Source organism: Hemiscyllium ocellatum, chromosome 12 (assembly GCF_020745735.1).
Source record: "Hemiscyllium ocellatum isolate sHemOce1 chromosome 12, sHemOce1.pat.X.cur, whole genome shotgun sequence".
Classification (NCBI taxonomy): Eukaryota; Metazoa; Chordata; class Chondrichthyes; order Orectolobiformes; family Hemiscylliidae; genus Hemiscyllium; species Hemiscyllium ocellatum.
This window is the reverse complement of record NC_083412.1, coordinates 77774460-77788655: the sequence shown is the minus strand read 5'-3', so window position 1 is coordinate 77788655 and position 14196 is coordinate 77774460. Positions and strand designations below refer to the sequence as shown.

At 42.0% G+C, this 14196-nt stretch overlaps 1 protein-coding gene across 2 annotated transcripts in view; it reads right to left on the bottom strand.

The window, feature by feature from the left end:
• The window catches only part of LOC132820847 (protein SON-like), a 45228-nt gene extending 33715 nt beyond the window's left edge, over positions 1-11513 (bottom strand). For both annotated transcript variants that reach the window (XM_060833195.1, XM_060833196.1), the window contains exons 1-4: positions 11405-11513; positions 4616-4770; positions 2292-3557; positions 1508-1665 (exon numbers count right to left, since the gene is read on the bottom strand). In XM_060833195.1, the coding sequence (XP_060689178.1) occupies positions 1508-1665; positions 2292-3557; positions 4616-4770; positions 11405-11484 (1659 nt within the window). In that variant the 5' untranslated portion in view covers positions 11485-11513. The remainder of the gene's footprint in view (positions 1-1507; positions 1666-2291; positions 3558-4615; positions 4771-11404) is intronic.
• Positions 11514-14196: the final 2683 nt, after the last annotated feature.

The window sequence follows — 14196 nt, the reverse complement described above, 5'->3', positions numbered from 1 at the left end:
TCTCTGAATTTAAAAAAAAACTTTGCCTTTTCAGTATTAGTCTTGCTGTGAAAGCCTTCAAAATAGTTGAACCTTGTTGAATGGTTTGTAACTGGGTTTTTAATACTAAGTTCATAATTCTTTCCAAACAACCCCAATGAACCTGAAGAATATTTTTGTTTAATGTCTCTTTTTAATGCATTTTATAAAACATACTATTTATTTTGAAAATATTTTTAAGAAGTTTGTTTATAATATTTTAGCTTCCACTCCAAATTCATCTGTATGTCCTTATTTATTTCAATGTTTATAAAATTTAAATATTAAGGGATTCAGTCATCTTCACTTTCCAGTTTATTGTGTGTAAAAATATTTCAGTGTTATTGTCTGCTTGCTTTGATCAACATCACTCTGGACTTTAAGCCAGATTGAAACGGATTTGGAAGAAAGGGTACAATTTAGAGTCTAACAGAACTCTGCTTCACCATTTCTCCAAAGAGGCTGCCAGACTTGCTGAGTTTCTCCAGCATTCTTTGTATGTTTCAGATTTCCAGCATCCACAGTATTTTGCTTTCATTTGAATGGAGAAAGGGACAATCCATGCCATAGAGATACTGCACCTTTAAAGACAGCTTATTTTGAGGTCAGCTGTGACAATCATTGTTTCATTGCTGACTGTAAATCCAGATCTACCTAACTGTACAGTTTACACAACAGTTGTATACAGAATTGTGAAATATTCTCCCGGTTCCAGAGTTTTCGCTCTTATGTCATTTGCAGTTGCAAGTACCTTGAAAGATCACTGCGTTCAAAGCTTGTTATCAGTCATACTGTTTGTTAAACCTCCTCTGCTATTTTAAAACCCACCTCACTAACCCCTTCCCCCTTCCATCACTACTAATTAAATCCCAACTGCAACTGTAGTATGGATATTAGTTACCCTCCAGTCATACTTCACATTTGCATCTAGACAGTGAGCTTCCAGCTCCCAATTTCAAACAACTATGTGGAAAGAAAAGCAAACATCAAAATTAAAAGTACTTTCAACTAACAAGCTCAGAAAAACTTTGGCAAAGATATGGCAATAGGTCACATACCTTCCAAACGTTATGCCATTGATCACAGCATCCCTTAAGTGCAGACTGAAACTATTCAGCCAACCAAGCCTGCCTTTACCCTCCAAATAGCATTCCACCCAGACACAGAACCCCACCCTATCCCTGTAAGCCCACATTTATTATGGCTAACCCATTTGGCCTGCACATCCTGATCACTACAGGCCAATTTAGTATGGTCAATCCACATTTTTGGACTGTGGGAGGAAACCGAAGCACACGGCGGAAACCAGTGGGGAGAACATACAAACACCACCCAAAGAGTCGCCCAAGGGTGCAATGGAACCCGAGTCCCTGGCACTGAGAGGCAGCAATGTTAACCACTATGACACCAGTGATATCACTGATCTGTAGAAATCAAGAAAACTGCAGGGAAATCAGAAGGCCAGAAAGTACAATGTAAAACCATTTACCTCTGTGAGTTCTTGTATTGACGTACAACCTATTTTTTTGGCGATCACATTTTTAACAAGGGGTACAACAGGTTTCAGGTTTGCTGGCAAAGGCATTCCAGCTTTGGCACACATGGCTGCAGCATTGGCTTTTGCTATCTCTAGCAACTGTGCTTTATCTGAAAGAAACATAAATCCTCAGTATATTTTTCATTCGTCAGTTCTAGAGCAAAATAACTGACATATTAGCTCTCTTTCGTTTGAAAACAGTCTTTTACAACATGATAGCACTATTCACAGAGAAATTACAATTCTGTTGAAAATAAATGTAATCAATTAAAGAAAGCTTCACAATTGCACAAAGTGCAAAGGGTCCACTTTCAGAAATCAAGGCAAACAGTCCATGACCAGCTCATCGTCTTTTAAGGTTGCGAGCCCTGGGACTGAATCCAGCAGATGCTGACGGGGAGGAAATCCCTCCTCTTTATTAGGCATACAGGTTTTATCTGAAGCAAATTTGGGCAATATTAGTGTAATTAAAATGGTTTCTTACACACTATAATCAAATTGAACCATTGTAAAATAGCAGACACGAAAATGAAAAATATTCACACAGATGCAGTAGAGCACAGTTGCTGAATTTGAGGTATACTGTTAGGTAGTGCAAACTGATTATTTTTAATCATAATCATATTGCTAAGTAAATTCTAGATCTTCTACCCTCATCATGAAAAAATGAATACCAGCTGTTTCTGGATTAGAAATAACAGAACTCAGGAAACTAATTAAAACAGCTGCATCTTACCTAGGTCTGTGAGGCGTTCAGGTGTTCTGCTGGGGCTTTTTCTTCTTAAGGGAGATCTGGATCTCCTCCGCCAATCAGGTGACCTCCGTGTCCTCACAAGCCGACTACGGTATGGTCTTGAACCTGATAAATGACATCGTCTGTCATTGGATCTTGATCTAGGTCTTGGAGAGTGTGACCGTTTAACTCTGGATCTTGATCTCACAGGAGATCCTGAGTGAGTCCTACTCCTGTGTTTTGACCGTGAGCATGATCTAGAACAATGCCGTGATTTTGACTTCTGTTTGGGCCTTGTTGCAGAGTGTGACCTTGATTTACGGCGTAACCTTGAAGGAGAACGAGATTTTGATTTTGACCGTTGTTCATTCCTTGCTCTCGAGCGAGAATCACACTGTTTCCTTTTAGACTTTGGAGATGATTCTGTGTGCTTCTTCTGTTCTTTGGAGGTTGACCTTGATCGACGTTTAACTGGTGAAGATTGTTTCCTGGAACATGAACTTTGGGATATATGCTTACTGCCCGATGATGTTTTTACAGAATGATGGGTGTGAGAATGTAATTGTGACTTGCGATGTTTCACTGACTTTGAATGAGATCTTGACCGACTTCTTTTCGTTCTCCTTGCCTCAACTCTGTCAGTTTTAACTTTTTCTTCAACAGTCTGAGTAGATTTTGATTGTACATTGTCTGAACCATTAGTAAAACCCAATTTGGATTCATGGTCCTGCTCAACAGTTGATGCTGCAGCCAATAATCCGGAAACATTTCCAACTGTAGCTGTTTCCTTGCCAAAATTTATGTCAGCAACGCTGTTCTTTTTTACATGTAGACTTTTTTTACAATGATCCTGTACCAATGGCTTTTCAGCTGCAGAGCATTCCTTTTCAACTCCCACAGGTACTACAGTACTTATATCAGTTACTTCATCGACTGTATTTTTACTTGACCCAGTTCTGCTTGCTTTTGTCAAAAGAGAGATATTTTTACTCTTTATAGTGCTACATTCATTGTTTAAAGGTGACTTCGACTGGGATTGTGATTGCAACCGTGACTCAGGCTGTGGCTTCAGACTCAGACGAGATCCTGAGCGAGCCCTAGAGTGGTCTCTCTTTCCTTTCTTTTTCTTCCTCTTTTTCTTCTTCTTTTTACTTTTGTGCTTATGATGATGTTTATGTTTATGTTTTTTGGTTTTGTGTCTCAATGGAGGTGAACTATCTTCTTTGTTATCAACAACTGGGGTTTTAATTTCTTCCGTTTTTGCACTGTCTACAGTTTGTGTAGAAAGAAAAGAAAATCTTGAGGTAACCAATAACGTAAACATCAAACCACAAGTTCTATTGGCTCTCTATTAAACGTTAATGCTTATCATGTAAAAAAATCAATCAAAAGTATACCATACTGCATAAAAGCAATGGCACTACGATGAATTTTATAAAACACTGGTTTCATTTAAATGGAGTACTGTCTTTAATCCTAAGCATCGCACTACAAAAGGATACAAAGGCTCTAGAGAAAAGACCTTTAAGAATGGATCCAAAAATGAGGGACTTGAGAGTTAAATGAAAAAGTTAGAAAAGTCAGGATTCTCCTTAGGAAAGGAATGCTGACAGAAGATTTGGTAGAGATATACAACCTACGTACACAGCATCATACCAGCAATGAAATTCATGTGCCACATTATTCATTCATGAGATAGGTTGAGCGTCTTTTTGTTATTTCAGCAGCATTCATTAATGAAAAACACAGCATGCATCACTTCTGCATAGTAGCTGCATGAAACAGCTAAACAACTAACTTCACGTGTTACTCAGCTTTTCACAACAAGCAAGATCCTGCTTGGGTTAAAATTCAAACAAAGTCTTACAGTGAAGTGTCAGTTATCATTAACTGCTGCATTTCCACGGCAACACTTGCTAACTATTCAGCACCCTCCTCTCATAACAGTGTTAATTTTGGTTTTCCTCTTAAGTTAGTATCCTTACAAAAAAGCTGCGACAAATCTGTTTTCTGTCAATACAAACATACTTACAAATAAAAGACAAAAGATGTCATTTTGATATGGTAATAGCACATTCATTAGTTTATGTCCAAGCAATGATTTTAACTTTAAAAACTGTAATTTGAAACTATTATAAAAAGTGTACTATAAAAGCTTACTTTTACATGCAGAAATAATAATACATAGAAAAAGATCCACATTGGAAAGTTTATAAACAAACATTCCCTCCAAAAAGATAATTAATTTATTCTGGCATTATATCTCAGTAGAGACAAAAGTCAAAGAATAATGTAAAGAATGGAAGAGAAAGAGAATCTCTACTCACCAGGATTTTCATTTTGAAAACATTGTAATGTATGCAGGGTGTTATCCATGATGGGTTCCATCTGGACTTCCACAGTGGTATCAGCCACATCTTCAGGAATCTTTGCCTCCACAACTGGTTTAATTTCACCATTTGCCCTGTTGGTGACTTTTCCACTAGAAAAGTTAAAAAAAACTGCACAATTGGTAAAACTTCACTTGAAACTCCACATACTTTCTCAGTTGGTCAAATTCACGGCTGGAACTAAAGTCATGATTGCAAACTCAAGTACCTTTTCAACAATCTATCCCAATGTACTTAAATAGCATTTTGTAAAGTTCAAAGTATTACACACTGACTTATTGACTATACATCCTTCTCAAACACATCTCTACATCGCACATATGGAAATGGCCATTTTGATTATTCATGCACACACCTTGCGTGTATCTGACAGCAACTGTCAACTGTAAGAAGAGCAAGAGCTCAACCAGATTGTGTCCTAACCTGACATCCATGCAGTGGTATTTAACTTATTTACAAATACTATGGGAAATTAAAATTATTTTCCAAGATTAAGTACATATAAATGCTTTTCCTCATGGAGAAAACTTACTCTAAGTAACTTGGAGTTCACCTTAATGAGCGCCTCCGGAATATCTTTACACCTAGTGTATAATTTAAAACTAATGGTCAAATATATTTTCTATTGTGCCATAAAGGAACACTTACAAAGGGAAATAAATGAACAACAAGGCACAACAACAACATTGGCGAGTTCCTTTAAGAAGAATCTTGCACATAGAGATTATGCCAGTCTCATCGCCATTTTGAATACGACCACTCAAAGGTTCAATACCATACGCACCAACCATGCCATGAAATTGCACACTACACTGATTATTAATAATACTCATCTTCAAAACTGTAAGTTTGGATTAGAAAGTTTCTAGAGAATATCAAATAGTCACCAAGGAACAGATCTCCAATTCAAGAACAGGCAGCACAGTGACTCAGTGGTTAGCACTGCTGCCTCACAGCACCAGGGTCCCAGGTTGGATTCCAGCCTGGGCAGACTGTCTGTGTGGAGTTTCACTTTCTCCCTGTGTCTGCATGGGTTTCCTCTGGGTACTCCGGTTTCCTCCCACAGTCCAAAGATGTGCAGGTCAGGAGAATTAGCCAGCTAAATTGCCCATTGCGTTAGGTGTATGTGTCAGAGGGAAATGGGTCTGCATGGGTTACTCTTCGGAGGGTCGGTATGGACTGGTTGGGCCGAAGGGCCTGTTTCCACTCTGTAGGGAATCTAAGTGCCTACTGCAGTTTGAACATGATTTAATAACATACAAATAAAAGTTATAGAAATAAGGTGTACATTCTAGATTTTTTTAAGCTCTTACAGTTGTTAATATTTGAAATACACTATCTGTAAGAGTGGTTGGTGCAATTACACAGAAAAGTGCAAAAGGCAATTTGACACAATGATAGAGACATACAGCACAGAAACAGGCCCCTTGGTCCAACCATCCATATCGAATATAATCGCAAACTAAACTAGATAAGGACAAATCTGCAGAGATTTGGGATAAAGGCTGTTGTTAGTCTAAATCAGGCAGTTTTCAAAGAGTTGGCACAGGCACGATGGGCTGAATGCTCACCCTCTGAGCTGTAAGATTCTATAATACAAAATATATAAACCTCATAAGGGCATGAACCATCTTGAAATAACAGATCTTGGAGTGCACAGCTTCCAATCCCATTTCTGTTTCCTAACCTGATATAACACAGCAGGGCCAAACTAAGTCAACAACAATTAATGTATTTGGATCAGCTTGGAACATCAGAGGTTTGAAAATAGACTGAAGATACTTCAACAATATCTTGAAAATTGTCTGTTTCTTTCAAAAAGTATGCGCACAAATCTAAATGTATTGAGAATTATTTTTCAAATCACACTCTCTCTCCTTGTTTAGTACCCTCTTTGGGCACATTTTTAGTTGCCCATTTTGATATTTCCTGCTTTGGTGCAATGTCAATTTTTGTCACTCCTGTGAAGAGCCATGGAAGATTTTCCTACCTTGAAATGACATATCAACAGCAAGCTGTTGTTTTCATTGGTGGAAATGATATAGCAAAGGAATAATCCATTTTCTGCAGAGTTTGAAAAGATTCGTTTGGATTAAAAATTCAACAGAATCAATTTCACCATGAAAAGGGAAATTATTGATTTATTATCACGGGTATCATGTTACAAAATACAGTGAAAAGTTTTGTATCTTGTCGCCACTCTCCAGTGCCACCTTAAAACATAGAAAACGCCAACCAAGTTCAGTCATCAGTGAAACAAATTCTTGCTTTGTTGTATGCTGCTGTAACAACAATAAATCCCTTCTTAAAAAATTTCCTGAGAGGCAACCCAAGTTTGAAACAATTTTATAATTACGCTGTGACTTTTTTGTTGCTAACATTTCAAATAGGCATATGACAAGAAGGTTTTACACACACCCCTTACATTTTACTCAGTGAAACATGTGCACAGCACTAAAATTTCACACATCTACACCTCACTTAACTAGCAATGAGGACACTGCCTGGGTTATTGAAACACTGGCTGCAATTTTCCATTGCTTGGCTCTGTCAATGCAGTCAAGGAAAAACTGGCCAGGGAGGGCCGATTTTCATTCTGGGTTAGTGGGGATTGCTCAGAGTCTGGCTGGGCAATCCCAGAACAACAGCAGAAGTTACCAGTCACTAGACCTGTCTCTATGCACCGGTACTGTATGAAAGATGAATTAAAATATCTAAGAAAATACATCATTCTGTTGTTGCCCTATTCATTTACAACTTTTGCTACACCAACATTAAAAGATATAAATTAATGAGAAACCACTTGGTAATTGCCATTCAACTTGTCACAGAAAGAGCTGGTGTACACTGGCCTAAATGAATTTTCAACCGGACGGTAACTTGCAAACAACTCTGGCTCTGAAAGTTTAGAAACCAATCCAAAATCTTACAAAATTATGAGGGATCTCTCTAGATGGACAGGAACTGTTCTCTTTTGAAGAAGGATTCAGAGCAAAAAGAGCAACTGCCACATAAGGAGAAAAAATAATCTTTTTTCTGTCACACAAAGCGCAGGAATGATGCCTGAGAATGTTGTTGAAGCAGTTTCAACCAAAGACTTCAAAATTATGTTATATAATTATCTGGTGAGAAACAAATTGAAGGGCACAGAAAAACAATGGAAGAGTGGGACTAACTGAAATGCTCTGCAGAAAGCAGTGTGTTGCAGCTTAAATGGCTTTCTGCGCTGTAACCATTCTCTGATAGGTGTGGAATCTCATTTTTTCAAAATTTAATAATGTTCTTTTGAAAAAATTATTTTCTCTGATTTTTCTCTCAATTTCTAATTTCTTTTTAGTTTCTTCCAATTTATTTTCAGTAAATTATCTTAACTTTAATTAAATATTTTAATTCATAACTCCTGGTTTATACACCATTGCCTCAATCAGGATTCCTCAAGCTGCTGGATGAATATTTGCATGGTTTACATAAGTCATCACTCCTTGTAGCATACACATACTGCAAAAATCTCCAAATATTGTAAACTAGTGCCAAAATCAACCACAAAACATAGTGTAAAATGAATGCCATTTCTTTTTCGCTGATTGTGAAACTAGAACCAAGACCTTTTTTGTACTGTTCAGTACCTTACATAGTTTAAGGGAAATGTGTATTCCTGCCATCATGCTTTTCATAAACTGCGGAGAATCCCAAAATATCCATAACTGACTCATGGCAACTAGAAAGCACAAGTTAATAAAGTTGGATACGCATTGGAATTCAGATTATTTTATCAAGCAGCAGCAGCAGACTAATACCTTAAAATCATCTGTTGCATTCATCCATTATTAGGTCTAACTCATGAGGAAGGTACGTATTGACTTGGAGCGCCAACATGTTAGTGGTGAGTCCAACTTCCCAATTTCAGCCACACTGCTGTGGAAGGAAAATTGGGGGAAAAAATCATCAGTCCAGTGCTACTGGTGCACCACCTGGTAATTATCAAGTGAGGCGGAGGCCAAGGAGCAGCAAGTGTGCAGCTCAGTTGTACTATAACAGGAAGGAAAAAGCAACAGGGAAGGTACTTTAGCATGTGTGAAAAATAATTTCATAAGATACCCCTGCGTACAGTCAAGCTAACTGAAGTGATAAGATTTAAGAACACTAGAAAGTGAATTTAGATTAGAATCCCTACAGTATGGAAATAAGCCCTTCGACCCAACAAGTCCATATTGACCCTCCAAAGAGTAATCTACCCAGACTCAATCCCCTACCCTGCGTTTACCCCTGACTAATGCACCTAACTCTATGGATACTTTAGCACGCCCAATTCATCTGACCTGCACACCTTTGGATTGTGGGAGGAAACCCACGCAGACACAGGGAGAATGTGCAAACACCACACAGAGTGTCGCCCGAGGTGGGTATCGAACCTGGGTCCCTGGCGCTGTGAGGCAGAAGTGCTAACCACTGACATCACAATGAATATCCAGTACTTTGTGCAGCAGCTGACAAGAGATCAAAAACAGCAAATATTTTTTCCTCTTTTAACAGATGCTGACCTGTGGTCATCTAAATATTTTTTATTTCAGTACAGCCCATGCTACTGTGCCAGCTCTGCCCATATATAGATATGTGGTCCACTGCTGTTGAAGAAACCCTCACCACCCACATTCTACTCAGCATGGGCACCCACATTCTACTCAGCATGGGCACCCACCACTCCCCCTGCCCAACACACACACACAGTTCACAACCCGTCCTGGAATCCCTCATGGTAAAAACAAGGACTGCAGATGCTGGAAACCAGAGTCTAGGTTAGAGTGGTGCTGGAAAGGCACAGCAAGTCCAAGGAGCAGGAAAATCGATGTTTCTGGCAAAAGTACTTCATCAGGAATAGACTTGAAGGGCTTTTGACCGAAACGTCGATTTTCCTGCTCCTCGGATGCTGCTTGACCTGCTGAGCTTTTCCAGCACCACTTTAATCTAGACTCTGGAATCCCTCATAGCCTCCCCCTCACTTCTGGGTCATTGAGCAGTTAAGACAATATGGCAGTGAGCAGGAGGGATAGCGTGGGGACAGTACCAGCTGGTGTAATGCTTGGAGTAGGGCAGCAAATTAATCATGATCCCAGGATTTGAATTCATTTAAAACATATGCAAAACTCAAATTACATTGCTCCTATTCTATGGTGCAGGAAGCTACCTACAGCAATGTCTGGCTGTATTTCCTGTTAGTGTCCTGCTGCAATTGCAGTGGCAACAAGTGAACCTTTTTAGTTTTTATTTCACATTTGAAAGCTTTAACCACTTTTCATCAGAAAACAACTTTCTAAAAGGATTCTACCTCCATAAGTATTTGATGAACCTTCTTTTATTCATCTACATTCAAAACATCACAAAACACGAGCGGGTAACGTCATCATGAAAGACAATCATAACAATTCTTCACCATTTTTAACTACTAAAACAGGATTTAATATTTTCTTGAACATACAAGAGCTGGAAGATCCAAGGTACAATACATATGGTACAGGGCAGTTAAATTAAGATGAACTGAAAGGTTTGAGATCTGCTTATATCCTTTTATCTTATAATGGGGATAGGAAATGGGGGGAAGGATGAGGGGAAGTAAGGACGAGAGCAGGGGGGAAAGGAGATCAGGGGGGGAAAGGGAGAGCGGGGCGGGGAAAGGGAGAGCGGGGGGGGGGAAGGAGAGCGGGGGGGGGGGGAAGGAGAGCGGGGGGGGGGGGAAGGAGAGCGGGGGGGGGGGAAGGAGAGCGGGGGGGGGGAAGGAGAGCGGGGGGGAAAAGGAGAGAGGGGGGGAAAAGGAGAGCGGGGGGGAAAAGGAGAGCGGGGGGGAGAGGAGAGCGGGTGAGGGCAGGGGGTGTAAGGGCGGGGGGTGTAAGGGCGGGGGGGTTAAGGGCGGGGGGGTTAAGGGCGGTTAAGGGCTGGGGGGAGGGGGGTTAAGGGCTGGGGGAGGGGGGTTAAGGGCTGGGGGAGGGGGGTTAAGGGCTGGGGGAGGGGGTTAAGGGCTGGGGGGAGGGGGTTAAGGGCTGGGGGGTAAGGACTGGGGGGAGGGGGGTAAGGACTGGGGGGAGGGGGGTAAGGACTGGGGGGAGGGGGGTAAGGACTGGGGGGAGGGGGGTAAGGACTGGGGGGGGGGGGGTAAGGACTGGGGGGAGGGGGGTAAGGACTGGGGGGAGGGGGGTAAGGACGGGGGGAGGGGGGTAAGGACGGGGGGAGGGGGGTAAGGACGGGGGGAGGGGGGTAAGGACGGGGGGAGGGGGGTAAGGACGGGGGGTAAGGACGGGGGGTAAGGACGGGGGGTAAGGACGGGGGGTAAGGACGGGGGGTAAGGACGGGGGAGGGGGTAAGGGAGGGGGGTAAGGACGAGGGAGGGGGGTAAGGACGGGGGAGGGGGGGTAAGGACGGGGGAGGGGGGTAAGGGAGGGGGGTAAGGACGGGGGAGGGGGGTAAGGACGGGGGAGGGGGGTAAGGGTGGGGGCTAAGGACGGGGGGAGGGGGGTAAGGGTGGGGGCTAAGGACGGGGGGAGGGGGGTAAGGACGGGGGGAGGGGGGTAAGGACAGTGGGGGGGGGGGGGGGTTGGAGTGTGGGGAATGTTTAAACGCGGGCTCCTGCCACAATCAGGCCCGAAATCTACTGCGAACCTCGTCCTGTCATTTCCAACAACTCAGTCACTCCCACTCCATCAGAGTTTACTTTGTCCATGATCATCTCATTACCTCCGCTGTTTCTCATCCTCTATCTCCTTTATCTTCTTAACGACAAAAGACCGAAAAATCTCCTCAATGTTGGTCGCCATGGCGCTTCTGCAGCCCGAGGCCTCGCACAGTGAGCATGCGCTGTCCTCCTCCAAACCACCCAGGGGAGGAATACCTGCTCTGGCCTCCTCCTAACCACCAGGGGGAGCACTACCTGCTCTGGCCTCCTCCTAACCACCAGGGGGAGCACTACCTGCTCCGGCCTCCTCTCAGCCACCAAGGCGAGCACTACCTGCTATAGCCTCCTCCCAGCCATCAGGGGGAGCACTACTGATCTGGCCAGCCAATCACCACAGCGGGAAGAGTCCCAGCTCTGACCAACTCCTTGCCACTAGGGAGTGGGAGCTGAGGAAACCCTACCTGTTCTAACGTCCTCCACCATTAGGGGGAGCAGCAAGGTTTTATATCAGGAGCATGGTAGAGAAATGTCTGAGGAGAAATAGAAGTTAATTAATGCTCAGAAAGGGAATTATCCTGTTAGAATCTTACAGTCAAACATTACAGAAAGGTTTTTCGTCCAATCCAGCATTACTATTTTGGTAGAAATAGGCTGGAAGAACAGCTAATGAGCTTTCCAACTAAAGGGAGGGACAAATCATAATATTTAAGAACAGCTAATAGTTTAATATTTTATGAAGGCTAGCACATTTGAAGTTCCAGTTGCTGAGGGATACACGCAGAGTGGTGCGTCAAGGCTGAACAGGGAAATGCTCAATAGGCAAAATGTTCATTCAAGAAGGCACTGGGCATATCAAGAAACAATTTTGGGAGTATGCAGATTGCTGGAGGGAGCACTCAAACTTTCCAATCGCTTCATCTACCTGACCTTTTAAGCAACACCTGTGCCACACTTTTCAGAGTTGACTGATTGCACATTGCACTTCTTAGCCCTCCCACATGGTAAAACAAGAGTAAATGTAAACAGAATGTTGACCTGAAATGTATGTCATTAATATAAACTGGAAAAATAAGTGCAGTGGGACTTATCCTAGTGTGCTTCCTGTAATGATTGAACAGTATAGTGCCCTAAAAAAATTTCAAAGTTCAAAAATTTCAAAGATAATACATGGCTTGGAAAGGGTGGACGCTAGGAAATTGTTTCCGTTAGGTGAGGAGACAAGGACCCGTGGACACAGCCTTAAAATTAGAGGGGGTCAACTCAGAACAGAAATGCGGAGACATTTCTTCAGCGAGAGAGTGATGGGCATGTGGAATTCATTGCCGCAGAGTACAGTGGAGGCCGGGACGCTAAATGTCTTCAAGGCAGAGATTGATAGATTCTTGATGTCACAAGGAATTAAGGGCTACGGGGAGAATGCGGGTAAGTGGAGTCGAAATGCCCATCAGCCATGATTGAATGGCGGAGTGGACTCGATGGGCCGAATGGCCTTACTTCCACTCCTATGTCTTATGGTCTTATCTGCTTTACAAGTTTCAAAAATAATTTTTATTATCCAAAAGCAACATTTTAGAATTATCTATAACTCTTGCGGCATTCATCACTCACAAAGGACATTGAGTAATCACCCGCTCGTAACATGCCATGATTAGCCATTAATCAACAACGCCAGGATCAGATTCAACAATAGATGTTCTGGGGCTTCTTGTGGTGCAGAGGTAGTGTCCCTACCTTTGGACTAGGCCTAAGTTCAAGTCTCACCTGCGAGTCCAGAACTAGAGGGCAAAGGTTTAGGGTGAGAGGGGAAAGATATAAAAGAGACCTAAGGGGCAACTTTTTCACGCAGAGGATGGTACGTTTATGGAATGAGCTGCCAGAGGAAGTGGTGGAGGCTGGTGCAATTGCAACATTTAAGAGGCATTTGGATGGGTATATGAATAGGAAGGGTTTGGAGGGATATGGGCCGGATGCTGGCAGGTGGGAGTAGATTTGGGTTGGGATATCTGGTCGGCATGGACAGGTTGGACCAAAGGGTCTGTTTCCATGCTGTACATCTCTATGACTCTAGAGGTGTGTAATAATATCCCTTAACAGATTCAATAGAAAAATAAGTTAAAATAAAAAAAGTTCTCTAATCTACCAAAAATTGAAAGGTAGTGGAACTAATAATCCAGAATTCTGGGAGTGTGGGTTCAGATCCCACCATAACAGATGTTGAAATTTGAATGCAAAAAGTATTGGACTTAAAAGAAAAGCTAGCATGTTCTGATCACTTGACCATTACTGATTGTTGTAAAAATCCATCTGGTTCACTCATGTCCTTTAGGGAAGGAAATCTGCCATCCTTACCTGATCTGGCCAAATGAGACGCCAAATCTTTAGCTATGGGATTGACTCTTAACAGCCTTCTGAAATGGCCGAGCAAGCCACTTAGTTCAAATGCCAGCCAATGATGCCTAAGTCCCATGAATGAGCATTAAAACAACTGTAAAAAGCCACAAATTTCAGATAGCAACATTGTCTGTTCACCCAATTTACATTTCCAGCATCTTCAGATTTTGTAACTAGCACTTATAAAAAGGTGAATCCTGATGCATTATTTACATTAGCATAGTTTGACAATGAAATACATCAGAAAATGAAGAAGAAATCTATATAGGTGAAACAATGAACAGCACCAAGGGGTCTGTTTCCATGCTGTTTAACCAGTGGAGCGCCACAAGGATCGGTGTTGGGTCCTCTACTTTTTGTCATTTATCTAAATGATTTGGATGTGAGCATAAGAGGAATAGCTATTAAGTGTGCAGATGACACCAAAATGAGAAATTTGAGGTGTAGTGGACAGTGAAGAAGG